The 18,295-nt window shown below is 54.1% G+C and overlaps 1 protein-coding gene across 3 annotated transcripts; it reads right to left on the bottom strand.

Moving 5' to 3' along the window:
* Window positions 1-904: 904 nt before the first annotated feature.
* Ampd2 (adenosine monophosphate deaminase 2) lies at window positions 905-12,913 on the bottom strand. 3 transcript variants are annotated; one of them, XM_050121000.1, is made up of 18 exons: window positions 12,666-12,913; window positions 7,509-7,639; window positions 7,196-7,326; window positions 6,818-6,886; window positions 6,606-6,717; window positions 6,168-6,354; window positions 5,773-5,914; window positions 5,578-5,667; window positions 5,230-5,359; window positions 4,355-4,549; window positions 4,141-4,272; window positions 3,835-3,998; window positions 3,427-3,553; window positions 3,175-3,338; window positions 2,782-2,902; window positions 2,350-2,523; window positions 2,064-2,174; window positions 905-1,929 (listed from the first exon to the last, which is right to left on the bottom strand). In XM_050121000.1, the coding sequence occupies exons 1-18, from the start codon at window positions 12,673-12,675 to the stop codon at window positions 1,723-1,725; spliced, it is 2,397 nt and encodes a 798-aa protein (XP_049976957.1). In that variant the 5' UTR covers window positions 12,676-12,913; the 3' UTR covers window positions 905-1,722. The 3 variants fall into 3 exon arrangements, 2 of the variants coding, with proteins under 2 accessions (XP_049976957.1, XP_049976956.1); XM_050120999.1 differs by lacking the exon at window positions 12,666-12,913 and adding an exon at window positions 11,682-12,654; XR_007588527.1 differs by lacking the exons at window positions 2,782-2,902; window positions 12,666-12,913 and adding an exon at window positions 11,682-12,657 and having other exon boundaries at window positions 1,890-1,929.
* Between the last annotated feature and the right edge of the window lie 5,382 nt (window positions 12,914-18,295).

The following is an 18,295-nucleotide window of genomic DNA, read 5'->3' on the forward strand; positions in this document are numbered from 1 at the left end:
CGGTTTGCAATTCTGAAGCGGGAAGCCCTTAGTACCTCTCCAGCCAGCAGCAGCTGTGCAGGCGTCTGTTGCCTATGCAGGAAATCTCCTGCGCTGTTCAGGGCCGGTTCTACTTCCCATCCATCCATCCATCCATCCATCCATCCATCCATCCATCTATCCATCGATTGATTGTATTTCAAAACAGGGTTTCTCTGTAGCTTTGGAGCCTGTCCTGGAACTATCTCTATAGACCATGTTGGCCTCAAACTCACAGAGATCCGCCTACCTCTGCCTCCCTAGTGCTAGGATCAAAGGTGTACTTCCCTCCTTTACACGCCAACGGACTCTAGCACCTTAGAGGCAAAGAGATGCCCTGCAAACCATACCACAAACTTGGGGTGGAAAGTGAACTGCTAGAGAGGGGTTCAAACACCAGCAGCTCCAGCTCCTTGGCAATACAATCTGACAGTCTCACCACACCTGCCACAGGCCTCAGGCAGACATGTAGGGGCCTATGTTCCCACCTGCCATGCAGTCCCTAAGAGGCTGCACAGGAGGTACCATGTGGAAGCGTGCCGTCCTTCCAAGCTAGTGTGACAAGAATACACCATGGACCTGGAGCCACCTGTCCCCTTCAGAAGGGACAAACTGGGTAATAGCGCAGTGGGCATCTTTCTCCTACTGATACCCTGGTCTCTGTGCAAACACACTAATCCACTTCATCCACGTCGTGCGCCTCAGAATGTACTGCACGTCATAGCTGTGACAACACACCCACACACACACACATGACCCAAGCACTCAGAAGTGTCGGCAGGACCGCCACCAGCCTTTGTTAGACAACAGCCCAGGCTGTACTCCATCCAGAGTGCCTTGCCACTTACCACCCTTTCCCTCCCAACAGAGACCTTCGCACGCCTCATTACTTAAATAATCTTTATTTCTCATGCACTAGGAAAATGGGTCATATGAAACACTGTTCTTCATAGCAAAGGCCTTGGTCTAGAACATAACGCAGAAGGCTAACTGGGATCTGGGCCTGGCCAAAGACCTGGGAACCCCCGAAGGTGGTACCACCCCCAGGGCTAACGGCAGGCCCAGCACCCTCCAACTGTACACACAGATCAGAGCAGCTGCCCGTTCCCACAGGGGCACAAGGGAGCTGGTAACAGAGGGACATGTGGAGTGGGGAGGAACAGAGGAGGCAGTGACTTGGCAGGGGCAGTGGTCCAGGCCTCCAGGGCCATGAGCAAGACAAAGCCTAATCTGCCTAGCACAGACACCGAGCAGCCAGTGCCACAACAGAGGGACCATAAGCCCCTCCTGATTGCCCCATGGCCACATAAACAAGAAGGGACCACAACTTGAACTCTAGTCAAAGCCTGGATTTGCCGAGGTAGGGCTCCGGAGGCTAACGGGGCTAACACCACACAACTATCCCAAGCCCCTGTGGACACTGAAGACACCATAGGACAGCCAGACCTCTGACAATCCTGGGACGGGTCATTAGCAGGGCCAGCCCTAAATCTCAGTCCTCAGGTACCACCTGAGCCAAGACGGCAGTGAAGCAGATTCCTGGACTTGCTTTCATTGAGGTGGCCCAGGGGCAAGACCTGGTCAAAGACATGCAGGACGGAAACAGAGAACAGAGACATGCAGAGACCACACCAGGTGGAAGGGGGCCAATCACAGACACGATCAAGTCGCTGAGATGGGCAAGCACCGCACGGACCAGGTTCCCTAAGGCCCCGGGCTCATGACAAGGCCCACTTCCTCTGGGATGGTCTCCAGCGTCTCACTCTGGATGGCCTGTGTGATAAGCGCCAGCTCCTGGCACAGGGTCTCATGGCGGTAGCCTACTCGGATGTCTGGCACGTTGGTGCGGCGGATGTCATTGCCCTCGGGGCCCTCCTTGGTATAGTTGGGTCCCAGCCAGTGGCTTTTTACCTGCAGAGGGTGTGGTGTGGGTGATGAGCAGAAGCTGCAGGGAGATCCAATCATCATAGGGACACGACTGGGACCCCAAAACAAAGGATGACAAAGAGGTGACACCCAGCCCCGGGGAAGGCTGCGTATCATACCTTGTGGGAGAAGCCACTCATGAGCACACTGTTCCGAGCCAGTTCGCACATGTCGCAGGAGCTGAGCTTCCACACCTGAGTGGCAATGCTGTACTCCTCCATCAGGGGTTCCTGCACAGGCCAGGTTCCTTGAGAGAGGCCTCCGGTCCCTGCAGCTTCTCCCTCCTTTGAGGGCTTAGCTAACAGTTGCAATGCTCCACCAGCAAGGGGCAGCACAGACCCAGAGAAACCCAGGGATCCCTGAGACACCCACCCGCCCAAGGCCACCTGCTGCTGAGGGTCTGACCTTGGTGAAGTGGAACTGCAGGGGATCATCCGTGGACAGCGAAACCATGAGGCCGCGGGACAAGTACTCGGGTAGAGGGTTCCGGTGGTAGCTGAGGAACAGGCTGTTGTTGCTGAGCGGGGACATGGCGATGCCGATCTGAGCCAGGTAATATAGGTACTGCAGGACAGGGGCCTGGGGAGGTAGGAGGAAAGGAGGAGTTGTTGGGAGGCCTCAGTGCTGAGAGGGCGTACTGGTTCTGGGGAGCAGGGGAAGGGGGCTCCAGGTTGGGTCTCACATAAGAATGGTAAATCCAAGCTGGGCTCTCTGCTAGGGGATGGGTGGGAAGAGCTAATTATATAGGGAGGAAGGAATGTGATCTCATGGCTGGGTGAGGAGGAGGAGCAGGAGGGCAAAGAGCTGCATGTGGAGGCTGGGGGTGTAGACCCTGACCTTGCGCAGAAGCAGCCCGTGGGAGATGTTCTCGGCCAGCATGAAGGCTGACACCAGGTGGTGGATGGGCCCAGCCTCCCCGCAGTGCGGCCTCAGCACAAACGTGTGGAAACCCCTCTGCCTGAGGGGTATGAAGACACAGTCAGTTCCAGAGCCCGGGCACACCTAAGCTCACCTGACCCCAGATCCCACACTACCGGCACACACATGCCCTCTAGCTAGTGGCTGTGGGGGCCTAGGATGGAGGACAGGGGCAGATTCTCCACTAGAGGGGATGACAGATGAAGCCTATGGGCACAGAAAGAGCCCAGGCAGGAGGAGCCCTCCAGGGCAATGTGAGTCAGGCGCTCAGAAGCAAGGCAAGCAGAGGGTCAGCACCCCTGGGATAAGCACCTGCGCAGATGGTTCAACACGGCCATGTTAGCAAAGGTGTAATACAGGTAGTAGGCGTAGGGTGGGTTGTCCTCCTCCACCCAGGCTTCCGGGAGGGGACTCTCCAGGTTGAAGACGTGGTTCTCTGGCTTGGACTCATCATCCACACTGTCAAAGCCATCCACCTGGCAGACAGCTGGTGGTCAGTCCGAGGGCCACAGCTGGGCCCTCACCCAGCTAGCCTGCCCCCGCCCTGCCCTGGCCACTGCTCACGTGCTCCAGAAACAGGTGCAGCTCTGGGTGGCTGGCAGGGTGCACGGTAGCCTCAAACAGTGGCAGAAAGATGTTCTCCAGCATCTCTTGGAAGTTGGCCAGCTGGCCCTTGGTGCGGTACACGTCACTGCAGGGAAGACAGGACACAAGCAGATGCAGGGCTAGCAGCAGGACAGCAAGGGGCAGAGCTGTCATGAGAAGCACCAGCCTGAGCCACAGTGGGAAGGTGGGACATCCGGAGAGACCAGGCTGGACAGACCGTGGGTTGGCCTGGGAGGCCCTTCCTGGCACTCAGAGTGCCTAGCCTGGCTCCTGAAGGCTTAGCCATCCCAGCAGAATGGAAGGCAGGCCCTGGCCCTTTGTACCTGAACAGCCCTGGGGCTTCCTCCCACTCTAAGGGACACTCACAAGAGGCGGGGCACCTGCACCAGCCAGCGCACATTGGGAGAGTGCACTTTGTGCACCACCGCCCAGCGTGCCAGCTTGTCCCACTCGTCCCTCGAGCGCCCGTAGATGGACAGCCGGAGCTCTGCGTTCTGGTATTTGCTCTCCTCCAGGTCTGACATCACCTCCTAGACAGCAGAAGCAACACAGCAGGTTCCTCCCGGCCCGGGGACCCAGCACAGGTGTTCCTCAGGCCTCCTGCCTCCCCGCTCCTGGCACTGGAGCCCTCCTACACGTGGGCTCTAGCTCAGTAGGGCAGCTCCTCCATACCTTGATGATATGAGCAAAGTACTTCCCAGAAATCTTGTTGTCCGTTTTGATGAAGATCTCACGGAGGACAGACTCCCCGATAGGGTTGTATTTGGCATTGAATTTATCAAATCGGTGGAAGGTATTCCTGTCCTGGAGGAGATGGGAAGGCCGAGGTCACACCCCTAATCCCTGGCCCTAGTGCCGACCCAACACCCCAGCCCCTGGGACATACCGCATGCACGTCCAGTGTGTCCACGCTGAGGTCATAGGCCGTGAGGTTCATGCTCTCGAAGACCTCCCGTAGGGTCTGCTCACGGCCCTGCTCAACATGCACGATCTCCTCCAGATGCCGCTTCATAGCCCGCTTGATGAAGCGCAGCAGATGCTTCTGGTTCATGCAGGATGAGGCATGGATGTGCGTGTCCACCTGCAGCAGAGCGGGACCGTGGGGTCCACCAAGGGCTAGGGCTTTGCTACTTCAGCACATGAGGACTACAGTAGTGATCCCCTGAACCCACATAAATGCCAGGGGTATGCAGCAGTCTACCTATAATCTTAACGTAAGGAAGGCAGAGGCAAGGGAGACATAAAATAACCTAGACTAGTCGGAGCAACAAACTCTGGGTTCAAGTGAGAAACTGTCAATGTTAACTTTGGCTTCCCCGCCACATGCGTAAGTGTACACAGGCATGTGCACATGCATGCACGCATGCACACACACATACACACACACACACTGTGACCATGTACTTGCAAGCATGCATAAACATATGCACACATAGCACACAAACAAATGCAAAGTTGGGGAGAAAGGGCTCAGCAGGTGAAGGCACCTGCCATCGAACCTGACAAGCCACTCCCCAGGACCCAGAGGGCAGAAGAGGAGAAAGGACTTCTGGAAGTTTTCCTCAGCCTCCACATGCCCAAACCCATACACACACACAATTACAAAATTGGAACGTAGTAATTTTTTTAGAAGAAATGTCCATGGCCAAAATGGGGTAAGAGAGGGCTCTCCATATTGACTGTTGGGGGGCGAGGGGAGAACCCCAGTCTTGAGAGGAGAGAGGTGCATCAGGACACAGAGACCACAAGCTGAGAGCCCACCTTCCGGATATTGTAGAAGTCCCGATGGGGCACTTTCTTCTGAGCGGCCAGTTCCTTCATCTCGTTGAGCAGAACATGCATCTGGAATTTGGAGCTCAGGTACTGCAGCCGGCGGTAGCAGAATGACTTTCTGGGCAAGAAGAAGAGAAAGACTCAGCTCCTGACGGAGGTTCCTGGGAAGGGTGAAGGCAAGAGGCAGGAGCTACAGAGTAAGAGCAGCAGCCTAGGAATACACGACTCGGGAGTGGCAGGAGGCAAAGTGACAGTTGTCTGGGGCAGGGCAGGACAGGGCAGGGCAGGGCGAGGCTGGAAGATCTGGGCTCTGAGGTGGGACAGGTGGGAACTTACATGGGGCCATTGATAATCAGGGCCATCAGCACATTGACGTCAGCGACAAACTCCTGTAGGTCAGGGTACGGAAGCTCTACCTCTGGACAGCTAGCATGTGGGAAGCTCAGGTGAGGAGAGCAAGGCAAGCCGCCTGGGCCCTCTCCCAAGCCAATTCCCTACGGTACATCCCAGCACACACCACACCCCTCTTACTGCTCATCAGGATCCCTGCGGGTGTAGACATGCACCACACCACGCACCATGCGCAGGCCCAAGCCCAGGTCCCCAGGCATGGTGCTAGGCTCACAGTGCTCATACGGGTGCTGCTCCAGGGCGGGGGGGTGTACCGGGGCATCTGCAAAGGGGAGAGTGAGGGAAGAGTCAGGGCCAGGGAGCTTCAGAGCCTGCAGCTGCCCAGTCTGTGGGGTCCATAGCAAGGGATGTCAAAGGCTCCAAAAGAGCAGCTATGGGCCCCAACCTCCACCCTCCCGGACAGCAAGAAGCCAGAAAGCCTGGGTGCAGGGAAATGCAGGCAGGGCAGAAGCGCCCAGGCTCCAAGCCTAGGCACCCAGGGCAGTTGGGGTCTGGGGAGGGACGGGAGCTCCCACCAGCAGACACAGGGGTATCAGGGCTCTGCTCATAGGTTCGCGTCTCCAAGGGCTTCTCAGCCAGCTGCTGCAGGTAGCGGCGGGTGGTGGGGCAGAAGCTTTGCAGGGCCAGGGCCATGTACTTCTCCCGGATGAAAAGTGCCCGCACCACACTTTTGGCTGCATCTAACAGGTCTGTGAATGGCACCTGACAAGGACAAGCAGTCACTTTCTCCGGTCACTGTCCACACTCAGACTTATAATACTCACCCTTTGGCCATCCCCAGACCGCACACTGCTGACCCCCAGTTTCAAAGGCCTCGAGCCCAGGACTACCCAGCCCTCTCCAGTCCCAGCACCTCTGACACTCCAGGCACCAGAAGAAAGATGCCCTCTCTAGCTCCCGCCAGTTCCCCAGGCCAGAACTCTCTAGAACCCAAGGCTTCACTCTACACTCACCCCGCACTTCTCCTCCCCAGAGATGATGACCCGCTGAAATTCCCGTTCCAGTACCGCATCGCGCTCCCAAGGACCCCTGTCACCCTGTCCCTCTCCTTGTTCCTTGTAGAGCCTATGAGAAAGGAAGACAGAAGGGGTTGAGAGAGCCACAGTACAGACCCCAGCTCCACAGGCCCCGCACATGCCCCCTGCTTGCCCCCTTCCTTCCTCACTGTAAGTCCGAGTCACTGTCTGTCTTCAGGAAATCTTGCTTGGCCCGAAGCAGGATATCTGGCTCCAGCCTAGAGGTGAGAGGAAAAGAGTCTGGTAAAGCAAGAGCAGTGGCTGCAGCAGCCGGGTCCCAGCCTGTGCCAGCTGCTGTGCACACACTGCCACAGGTGGTCCTCGCGGGCAGGGCTGTGGACCCTGGGCTGCTCGCAGCCCACTTCAGAGACGAGAAAGCAGTTCCAGAAGTAAGTTTATCCCGCAGACTCTAAACCTCCCAGAAGATGGAATGAGCATGGCCTGGCTCCAGAGAATGTGCTCTGTGCTGCCTCCCCGGTGGACCTCAAAGGGACAAAGGGACAGGGGAGAGGCAGGAGCAGGCTCACTTGACATCCTGGCTGATCTGCCGCTCCAGCCGCTGCCTCCGCTCCTCCAGCTGCTCGATGGGGCTGGCCTCTGGGAACTCATAAGGGGCGCTGCGGAGCTCACTCTCAGCCAGTGAGCGGCTGAACAGCTCCTGGTACCAAGCAGGGAGCGAGGAAAGGTCAGGCGGCCATGCTTTCAAGCCCTCTGTCCCCACCCCCCCACAGAGTCTGGGCAAGGGATGTGGACAGGAGGCAAGGTTCCAGGGCAAGGCTTAGGGTTAGGGTCAGGGACAGCCAAGAATGAGGTGAGAAGGGGTGGGGTGCCCGGTGATACCTCAGCGATCTCCTTGCATTTGCCATCCATAGACGTGCGAAGGTCGAGTGGGAAGTGCTTGAGGCCGGGGGCAGTGCCCGGCAGGGATCGGGCAGACTGCAGCGGAGAGGCCCCCACACCACCCCGAGCCTCTGTAGAGACAGTGATGCCAGGGTCAAGGGGAGGAGGGGTAGGACCTATCTAGGAAGCCGAGAGTCCGTTCCCACCCTGGGGCCAGAACCTATTAAAAGCCAGGGCCTAGACACTGGGCAATATATCCACTGAGACAGAAGAGCAGCCATGTGGGGCTCCCAAAGGAACCCATCCACATCTACACAGAGGCCCGTCACCACCCCAGCCTCAGGGATGAGGTCCTGCACCTGCCTACAGAGCAAATGAATCAACTCTGCGATAAGAACTTGAGGTGGGGGTAGCCCCCTCCCTTAGACCAGGAGGATCTATCTGCATGGGACTATTTCCCAGAAAGAGGCGCGCGCGCGCGCGCGCGCGCGCACACACACACACACACACACACACACAAGGCACTCATTTAGGACCAGTGACCACACTAAGGATCGTCAGCTTCTAGAGCACAAACCCAGGATCAGACCCGCCACTGGCCTAACAGGTCCTTCACAGACAAGAACAGAGTGGCCGTCTCCTCTCCTAGACCTGCAAGGCACAGGCAAGTACAGCAGACACCCGGCTCTGATCTGAGAAGCAACTATCCAGGAAGAGGACCTGGTTGCTAAGGCGCCCTCTCTCCCCGTGGGGGCCTGTCCCTCTCTCGAGGACCCCAGAGCTGCCAAGGCTGCCCCACCCACTGCTAGATGTCCTGAAGGGAGCGACCAGTCTATGCCACTTGGAGGCACTAGCATCTGGGCTGGAGGCCCCACGGAAGGCCCTGGGAAAGGAAAAGTTGGAAGCCAGGGAGGGGTCTGTCTACTCCAACCAGGGCAGAACAACTCTTCATGGGCCCCACCACGGAGCTAACACTGACGGTCTGAAGCAACTAGTCTCCTGGACGGCCTGAGACCCCAGCCCACCAGGAAGGACCCAGATAGGTCCTTCAACAGTCTTAGCCTCCTCCTGCAGGAAGCTGTTCACAGACCCTTGGTTCTCCCAGCCAGCTGGAGAAGATGCAGCCATCCTTCCAGAACCCTCTTCCCCACCTCCATTCTGTCTTAGAAAAGGACTCGGAGGCTCTGTCTAGGTAGTATGCCTTATGGTCTTTGCACCCACTTCCTAGTATTCCAGGTACAGTCCCAAAGCTGGACAAAGAAAGAGAAAGGAGCTTACCCTAGATCAGGACCCAGCTACTGACTTGCCGTTGTCCCTACTGGCACCCTACCTGCGGAGTTCAAGAGTGTTCTGGTAGCAGCCCCGTGCCCCTTGCCTGCCTGTTTGCCTTGTGAAGCTGCAGTCAGTCCCCCAGGACAGCTCAGGGGCTGGCATGGGCTGTACCAAGTGCGGCTATAAGCAGGGGAGACCCTGGGATGGCCCCAAGTAGGGGGCTGGGAGAGTTCAAGGGAGTTCAGAAACCCAGAGGAGAACTCTAACAGGACCTTAACCTCTTCAGTGCCAGCGAGGTCCACCCCGATGCAGGGATCTCAGCAGGGGAAACAAGACAGGCTGATATGGCCAAGCAAGGCCGTCTGAAAAGGAGGGGCCAAGTCTCCTTTAAACCACAGCCCTAGGGGACAGAAAGTAGACACAGTCTGGCTGGCCAAAGGGTAGGAGAAGAGACAAGAACAGAGACCAGCCATCCTCCCCTGGGCCCTGAGCCTCTGGGCAGTTACCTCTGTCCACCAGTCTTTTGGGCCCTGACTATGAGCTCTTGGGAGAGACAAGGTCTTTGCTACATGCAAAAGCTGGCTGGTAGTTGGACCACCAGTTGAATCTGGATAGGAGCTAGTTACAGAGGCTTCTTGGCCTCCACGCCAGTCCCAAGCCCACTGTCAGGGTAGGAACAACCTATTCAACATATTCCATACCTTGGAATATGGGAGCAGCATTTGGGAGACACACAGAACTCTACTTTTGTTTATTTGCTTGTCTTAACCTCTGGACACAGGCTATAAGTGGGTCAGAAGTGGCCTTGTCCTACCTGGCCCCAGCCCCAGGACTCACAGGGGAATGTCCTACAAGTGTTCTGTAAAGCTTAGGGCCCTGAGTCCAGGAGACTGCAATCAGAAATCCCTGGGATGCTCCAAACACTTCCCACATGGAGCCCCTTCAGCCGGGAGGGTGAGAGGGCCTCTGAGCCCAGTACAGGGACAAGGCTGCTAAGTAGAAAGAGCAAGAACAGAAAGGAGCTTTGTAGGGGTGATGAGGTGATACCATTTCTCCCTTGCAAGAGCGCAGAATAGGTAACGATCAACAACTACTCACCGAACCCAGGTTTCAAAGTCTTTGATTATCAAGAACCCAGATCCTAGACCAGGCAATGGTGGTACACATCTTTAAACCCAGCACACAGGAGCCAGAGACAAGGAGGATCTCTGCGTTTGAGGCTAGTCTGGTCTACAGAGTGAATTCCAGGACAGCCAAGGCTACACACAGAAACCCTGTCTCAAAAACCAAACAAATAAAAAGAACCCAGATCTGGATCCTATCCATCCTCTTAAATACATTTGGGGGTTTTGTTTTCTGTCTTTTTCATTACTGGGACCACACTGAGGCCTTGTGTGTGCTCAATCCTCACCCCTTTCTCTTTTTCTTGTAGGCAGGATCTTACTAAGGTGTCCAGGCATATCTGGAATTCATGATCCTCCTGCCTCAGCTTCCCGAGTAGCTAATGACAGGTGTGCATCACTACACCCAGCCACCAGCCACTTCTACGTCCCTGAAGGCAGACCTCAGAGCTGCAGAAATGAAGTCAAAAGCCCTCATTTTAAACCCTTTATTGTCAGGTAACCCTGGGCCTATGCAGCAGAGCTGGATGAGCCTGCAGGGTTCCAGCAGCCAGAGTCATCTTCCCAATCTGCCACATGACTACAAAACACTACAAGATTCACCAGAGGGGACACACTGGAAACAACCTCCACACTCCCTCAGGCCAGGTCCTGTCTCCCTGGCCCGGGGCCGTAAGTTGGCATCGCAACATCATGTATACAGCCCAAAGCCAAGAGGGAAACACACCATCAGCTCCAGGATTCTGGTGCCTAGTCTCTCCTCTTGACTAGGAGCCCCCCCCCCGCCCCCATTATCAAGACTGCCTCACTAGGCCTTGACCCCTGGGATAAGATGCTCTCAGGGTCTAACCACCTAAGGGTCTCTGGTGCAGCCCCAGAGCACACACTTGGAAGACACAGATCTGAGCACACAGCCTGAGACAGCTCAGCACAGTACAAAGCCCTAGTCAGGCATCTTCCGCAGCCTAAGAACAAGCTAGAGGAGGGTGGCCAGGGTGTAAATACAGCTACAAGGGGTTAACAACCATCACCAAAAGGTCTTTCTTTAGCCGGAACACTTGAGCGTGGCGGACACCCTCACCCCTGGAAGCACAAACTCTAGTAGCTAAGTTCTCACCAGGATCGACAGACAGCAGCACACAATCAGCTGCCAATGGTGCAGAGATACCCACAAAACAGGAGCCAAATCCAAGGGTGCAAGGAACACAGCCCACTAGCTATCCCAAGGACTCCCGCTCTCCCGAAGAGACTCACAACACAGACCAGGAACAAGCACACAGCAAGGATAGTAGCAATTGAGCCCTAGCTCCGTGTGTGCCAGGAATGCATGACCCCAGATGTCAAAGTCTGTCACCCTCGCCAACGAGGGAGCTCTAGATCTAGGGTCTTGGAAAGAGTTAACAACGTGAGCCTGCCTTGCCTAGGCACAGGCACCAAACACGGTAGCCAGTCCGCAAAGCAGGCAGTCCCACACCCTCCCCACTCCATTCACATACACTTCACACGCCGTCTTAGCATCTGCACGAGTAGACACGTGTGCACATACGACTCTCCTGCACCCACATCCACACCCACTCCTTGTTACGGAGGGCAGCATCCCTGACATGGAAACCTCAGGCACCCCCTCCCGGCCCCCTCTCTCCGCCATGGAAACCAGCTAGTCAGCCCTGGAACCGGGGTTAGAGAGGCATCATTGCAGAGAGGGTGCTGCAGAAGGGGGCCCCTCTCTGAGGCACCAGGTGGCTTGGAGGAGCCCATGCCTGAAGCCAAGAACACTTACCTGGAGCAGCAGCGGAAGCTTGCAGGCTGGCCCGCTTCTTAAAGGGATATTTGGACTTGGACTTGCTTGGGCCAGGATAGGATGCCATGGCTGGGGCCAAGGCGACAGCGGAGGAACCTCACCGGCTGAGGCCAAGCTCTCTTACATCCAACCCCTTCCTCCGCCCCGCCCCCAGCGGGAGTGACTGATGCAGGAAGCAGCGCCCCGCCGGCGGAAGAGGCCCTGGCCACGATTTCTGATGTTGTCTAGGCAACCTCGGGGATTGGGGCCTCCATCCTGCCCCTTATCCCTCCCTTCCCACTCTAGTCCCTAGAGTGACGTGACTGATGGTAACGCGGACTGGGGTGGGGGTGGGGGTGCAAAGAAAACAGATGGAGCAGCGCCAACTCTCAGCTCTGCACCACCCCTCACCCCACTTCGAGAGCCCTCATCCCTTGCCAAAGCTTCAAGGCAAAGAAGCCAAAGTCCAGGCTAGGCTGGTCCGGCCAACCAGAGCGAAAAATAATAAGCAAAAATACAGCCTGAGCTTCTCCAACCTCAAAACCCATTTCCTCCAGGGACAGGGCAAGCATACTCATGAAAACCCAGCGCCTCTGAGGTAGAGCCCACTCTCTCTACTCCATCTGACCCCTGCTCTAGGGACAGCTCAGCTCTGGGAGAAGGAGGCTGAACGGAGAATTCGAGCCCAGGAGGGAGGGGCCTGTCTTGGGAAAATTCCACTGACTGGCAGACGCTGCCTCGTAGGAAGACAGGAAGAGCAGGAGGCACGGTCTTGTCTGCGGTCCGTGGGAAAGACCCCAGCCTCCCCTGCTTGTTCCTCTGCCTGCATACTCAAGCTCTGCTTCCCAGACCCTTCTAGGATCTGCTCACATCCCCTAGGTCTTGCAGGCTGTGCCAAGACCCTCACGCTCGCTCTTGTCACCCGGACCAAGGCACCTCTGTCCCGGGATCTCTGTATCACCAAAACACGCGCCCCCCGCTTACCTGAGGCCATACTGCCCGAGTCCCGAGTGGTACCAGGGAGGCTGCCTAGCAAAGTCTGCCCAGCGGGAAAGCCCGGCTAGGGTGAAGGGAGAGGGCCCCACCGGGGCGAGGTCGCGCCACTGGCCCCTGCACCTGCACTGAGAGGCGGGAAGGCAGTTTTTCAAAATGGCCAGCTGGCCGACGGCGGACTCCGCCGACTTCAGCGGCCAGAATGACCTCAGGAGACCCTGGAGTCGCGACCCCCCAGCCCGCACTCAAGAGGAAGCCGGCCACGTGCTCCGCAGAAAACCGGACCCGGAATTCGCCTAGGGTTCTTTCATTACTTTCTGGGCATCAATTAGCGATCCGAACCCCGTGGCCGAGCTGCGGGGGAGTCACGCAACAGGTGCGACCCCGCCTAAACCTTCCCGGACGCGCGCCAACCTCGCCAGCCCCAGGCCCCGCCAAGTCTGCGGCCACGCCCCGCTCGGCCACGCCTCCGCCCGCCTAGCCACGCCCCCACCATTCTCCCTGTTTCCCTTACGCCACGTGGGCAGCCACCCGGCCCCGCTTGGCCTGGCTTGGCCTTTTGGTCTTGGGCGATTTTTGTGCGTCAGCTTCCTCATCAGTAAGATGAGATGAGGTAATGACAGCATCTCATTCAAAGGAGTTACTGAGGATTGAATGTAAAGCCCCTTTGCACAATGCCTGGCACAAAGTCAGGTAGCTATTATTAGGGTCCCAGGATCCATTTTAAGCAGAAGCCCTGCCCTTGCATTCTCGGCATTCCCACCTGAATCTGTTTCCTTCTATTGAACATTGGTAAACAGGGTGTGTCCTTTGAGGCTAGCTCCCCATCCCACACTAGTATCTATATTGAGGTTAGACTAGCCAGAATATCTAGGTTCAAATTCAGGCATCTCCACCTACTCTTGATTTAACGCTGAACTTCTCTAAGCTATTTCTGTAAATGAGTATCTGCTCTATATGATGCTGGTGAAGATAAATGAGTTAATTATAAGTGCTTAGGCCTGTGTCTGGCCTGTTAAGTTACTACCCAATGCCTGGGATTCTTATTGCCAACTCATTGGCTCTCCTTGTGGGTTAAGTGAAATTGGACTGTTTGAATAGGGCCTCTCAAACCAGCATTCCCGTGCCCGAGGGTCAGTCCTACCTAAGGGAAACCTGGAAAGTCCTCTCACTAAAAGTCCCTATTCTTGCCCTTGGGGGAGTCCTTCATCCCCCCCCCACACACACACACCCAGCTGTTCTAAAGGTCTCACCACCCCCACAACTCTTCCTTCCTGTCCCTACTCTGACCTCTGGGCCCTGAGCCCCATTCTCTATCTACATCCGAGCCTACCTCCAGGTGTCTCCTGTCCACTCTTCCTCAACTTTGAAAACTGTTGCTCTGGGAAGGGGTTGAGGGCTCGGTGGTAGCATCCCTCTACACGTGGGAGGCAATGCACTGTAAGAAGACAAAAACACGAACAAGAAACCCCCTGCAGTGGCCACTTAAACCTAGAAGAGCAGTGGGGGAAATCCAGCTCAGAGAATCCAAGTCTAAAACAGAACAAGAGATACCTTGTTCCTACTTTGTTATGTTTAAATATCAAAACAGGAGCCACTAAGAGCGTCCCAATACAGATGAGTGTATTGAACTGGGACACACTCATATAATCTAAGAACCATTTAGCAAAATATAATCAAGGGTCTCAAGTTCTACTGTTTTGACCCAGTAATCCACTTCTAACATTTTTTTTTACAGATCAAAAAATAATTTTATTAGTGTTTAAAGAAAAAGCCCCAGAGCTGCAACTTGTGACTCTCAGCAGTCTCCTGGAAGAGGAGAAGAGAAGGGAAGACACATTTAAAAGAGAAAAGAAAAACTGCACCTCTCTCAATCAGGACTCAGGAAGATGGGCAGAGCCAACAAATTTCACAGTAGTTTCTAGGGATTTCTTCAGGGGATGGGGATCCCAAAACTGTTCTTTTAAAAAAAGGATTATTTGAACCTGGGTAGTTGTGGTACACCTTTAATCCCAGCACTCAGGAGTTACGGGCAGGAGAATCTGAGTTCAAGGTCAGCCTGGTCTACAGAGTGAGTTCCAGCACAACTGGGGTTACACAGAAAAACCCTGTCTCAAACAAAACAAATAATAATAATAATAATAATAATAATAATAATAATAATAATAAAGGGTTATCTGAAAAATATCTACAAAGTTGTTCAATATTGCAATGTTTACCACAGAAAATTTAGAAATATAAAGGGCCAAGGGGAATGGTGTTTGTTTGGTTCTGGAAGGCAGGATTTCTCTGTGGCCCTGGCCGTTTTGGAACTCTGTGTGCTGGCCTCAAGCTCAGAGATCCACCTGCCTCTGCCTCCCCACCACCTCCTGGCTAAACGGGAATGTGTACATGAACTCAGTGAAATACAGCCACTAATACTGTTCTTGGAGAACACGTGACCATTTAGTCACGTGAAAATGCTTACAACATCAAGTTGTGGAAAGATGGATGCAAAGAGCTACACAAATAGAAAGGTCCTAATCGTGTGATTTATATGATACACACAGAAAAGAAGCACGCAGAGTTACAGCATAATCAAGAGGATGGAAATCAACAAAAATCCTGCAGAACTAATCACCCAAGTCTCACCCAGACTTAGAAAGTGGGCTATTCTGAATATAGCCCTTAGACATTGTGAGAAGGTTGGTTTCCAAAAATGAATGAAATAAATCCCAAAATTATCAATTAAGTACCATGTGACCATATAGAAGGTCATTTATAGTCTGGTAAAATGCAGATTTTGACATAATTTTAAGGGTCAGAGCCTTATACTGGGCCAGGCCTATGAAGATCCCCTAATCCAGATCTACCTACCCAGCCAATGGGTGGCAATCCTGTTCCCCACCCAACCCAGGCAAACCAGTTCATGAGCGCCTTCATCTTCAAGTCCCACCAGCAACAGCACACCCTTCACTAGATAGCCTTCCCCCACCCCCATACTTGAGGTCATGTGGTCTGAAGTGGTTGTTAGGAAGTCCGCCCTGCTTCCGTCAGTGTCCCACCCACTCACACGGGCAGAATTTCAGTGGGGTTTTATTGTCCATTCGGAGCAAGGCTTGGGGAATGAAGGAATGGGTCCCCTTGTGGCCTTGGACTTTGTGGTATTGAAGCCTTAATGCTGCTCCAGTCTCTGGGACTTACCTACCACTAAACACCGCTTCCTCTTCCTCCTAACCGATTTCCACCTTGGCTTCTCAACTAGACCTTCCTGAACCCCTCCCGTTTCTGAACAGCTTCCCTGCTTTTCTGACCTCCAGTTCCCTCTCTAGTGAGGCCAGCCCGGCTAGAACTGATCTCTTCTAGCAGATACTAGACTTGGGAGAACACAGCCGAAGCTTCCCAATACTTGCCCAGGGCAATTTCCTATGCCCCATCCTATTCCCAGACCTTTCTAGAATCAAGCTTGATGCAGCATCAACTCTTATCCCCTCACCTCAGTCACCCAGAACTACAATAGCACAAAGCACTTGCCTCTGTGCTTGTCTGCAGGTCGGCCCTACCTGACACTCCAGGCCCTTCACTAGCTGCTCTGTTTCCCTTTCCTCACCTCCCAGCTCTCCCACCCTTTCCTGTCCAGTCCCATCGAGCTTTGCAGTCTAAACTCATGTTTATACCTTTTCTCTTTCATCCTTTCCCCTCCCCAGACTCTTATCTTCCATTTCTGCTGGCCTGGCTCCCTGTGGAAAGTCGGTCCATTTCACAATCACCCCTTGCTTTCAATATTATCGTTATTTAAAATGTGGTCCTTGTGTAGCTCAGGCTAGCCGAGAACTCAGGATATTTCTACTCTGACTTGCTGCATGCTTTGTTAAGGGCAAGAGCTGTTGGCTTACACACACACAGGCACGCACGCGGACGTGCACTCTTTTTGTAAAACTCACAATAGATGTATAATTGCCTCTCCTACCAGGGGGTGGAAGCAAGGTTTTCTGAATCTCCAATATTAGCATCAGCCCTTTAATTGTTACTCTGCTTTCCCCAGCCTCCTTACACGGACTGCAAGTTCACAAAGGCAATTCTTCCTGTGTCGGTGTCCCACACTCCATCTGGGGCACAGCTTCTCACTAAATGTGATGCTGATCCTGAGATCTCCTTCACTTAGGAAACATGCCCAAATTCCCCGGGGGAAACAGTGCCTGCTTTCACTCAAAATGATATGGCCACCTTAGGGCTGTGACCCAAATCCCTGGCTTCTGTCAGGCCTCATGCAGGGGGGACCACTACTCTAAGAGAGGCACTCTGGGAAGGCAGGTGGTCTGAGAGTGTCTCAGCTCAAGCGTGAGAATGGGGAGCTTCCTCCTACCGCCTGTGACCAAGCAGAGGCAAGCACCAACCAGAGTCTGGAGCAACAGCAGCTGGGATGAGAAAGAGTGCAAGTGTTTCGACATGTGTTAACCGAGCTGGGGGTTTCTTTCGAGCACAGGCCCGCTCTCCAGTTTCCCCATTTGCTCAAAAGTTCGGTTCTTTTTCTCACTCACGGGGATGGGTGGGGGTTAGGGAAAGGAGGACTATTGACCAAACTGCGTGCCCTGAAAGCAGCTGCAGAACCCACCTGCAGCAAAGGCACAGAAACCGCCAGCACCATCTTCTGCTGTCCCCTTTTGAACAGTTGGGCCTTCAGTGCAGGTCTGGTCTCGGTCTAAGTTACCAATACTGTGGGCAGGGCAGGGCAGGGCAGCCAGCGCCGGAGGTATAATTACTGGAACCTCCTAGTCAGGATTCCAAAACAGCCACAGTTTCAAAGGGACTCTTGTTTGCCCTTAAGTCACTAGGCACTTGCCAATTTTTGATTGGGAAAGCGGGATTGCCACTGCAGGCCCTTAGCAGTCATTTCTCTCATCAGTCTCTGCCCCACAATTTACTGTCTTTAAACACAAACATACACACACTGGCATGCACATGGGCCTGGGCTTGATCTCCAGCACCAAATAAACCCGGCGTGGGGGCACATGAACTGTAATCACAGTGCTTTGAAGCTAGGCTACATGAGACACAGTTTAAAAAAAAAAAAAAACTTTCTAGTAAATGCCAATGTATACATCCCAAATTTACTTTTGTAGGGCGGAGTTTTCAAACTTGCCAGATGATAAAAACCACTTATAGTAACTTCATTTTAGCTTCCAAAATGAGTATTCTAAAATACAATATATTCTAAAATACAATAAAATACTTTACAAGTATTTCTAACTATTTTAACATTTTTGAAAAGCCAGGTGATCTCACGACCATATTTCAGGAAACACATAAAAAAGGTATAGGCAAGTCTGGGGAGAAACAGTTCCTTAAGGCAGGTCTTCCCAACCTTAACACCCTGTGGGTCACCCGAGGTACTGTTAAATCCTGATTATTTATTGGGCTTTCTGAGCTGATATCTGAGACTGTCTTTCTAACAAACTTCTAGGGCCTCTGATGTGCCTGCTCCTTGCGTGACAGTGATTCTCAGCCCGTGGACTGCGACCCCTCTGAGGGGCTGAATGGCATATTCACAGGAGTCGCATATCGGGTATCTTACAGATCAGATATTTACATGACGATTCATAACAGCAGCAAAATGACAGTTATGAAGTAGCGCCAAAAAT

Source organism: Alexandromys fortis, unplaced genomic scaffold (assembly GCF_014885135.2).
Source record: "Alexandromys fortis isolate MF-2015 unplaced genomic scaffold, M_Fortis_MF-2015_v1.1 scaffold_176, whole genome shotgun sequence".
Classification (NCBI taxonomy): Eukaryota; Metazoa; Chordata; class Mammalia; order Rodentia; family Cricetidae; genus Alexandromys; species Alexandromys fortis.

Excerpts from the sequence above, each read along its gene's own strand:
- Ampd2 (XM_050120999.1), bottom strand. The coding sequence starts at position 11,769 with ATGGCATCCTATCCTGGCCCAAGCAAGTCCAAGTCCAAATATCCCTTT. Across the intron at positions 3,339-3,426 it reads TGCACCTGTTTCTGGAGCAC|GTGGATGGCTTTGACAGTGT; the intron begins GTGAGCAGTGGC and ends GCTGTCTGCCAG. Across the intron at positions 2,524-2,781 it reads ACGGGCTGCTTCTGCGCAAG|GCCCCTGTCCTGCAGTACCT; the intron begins GTCAGGGTCTAC and ends CTACCTCCCCAG.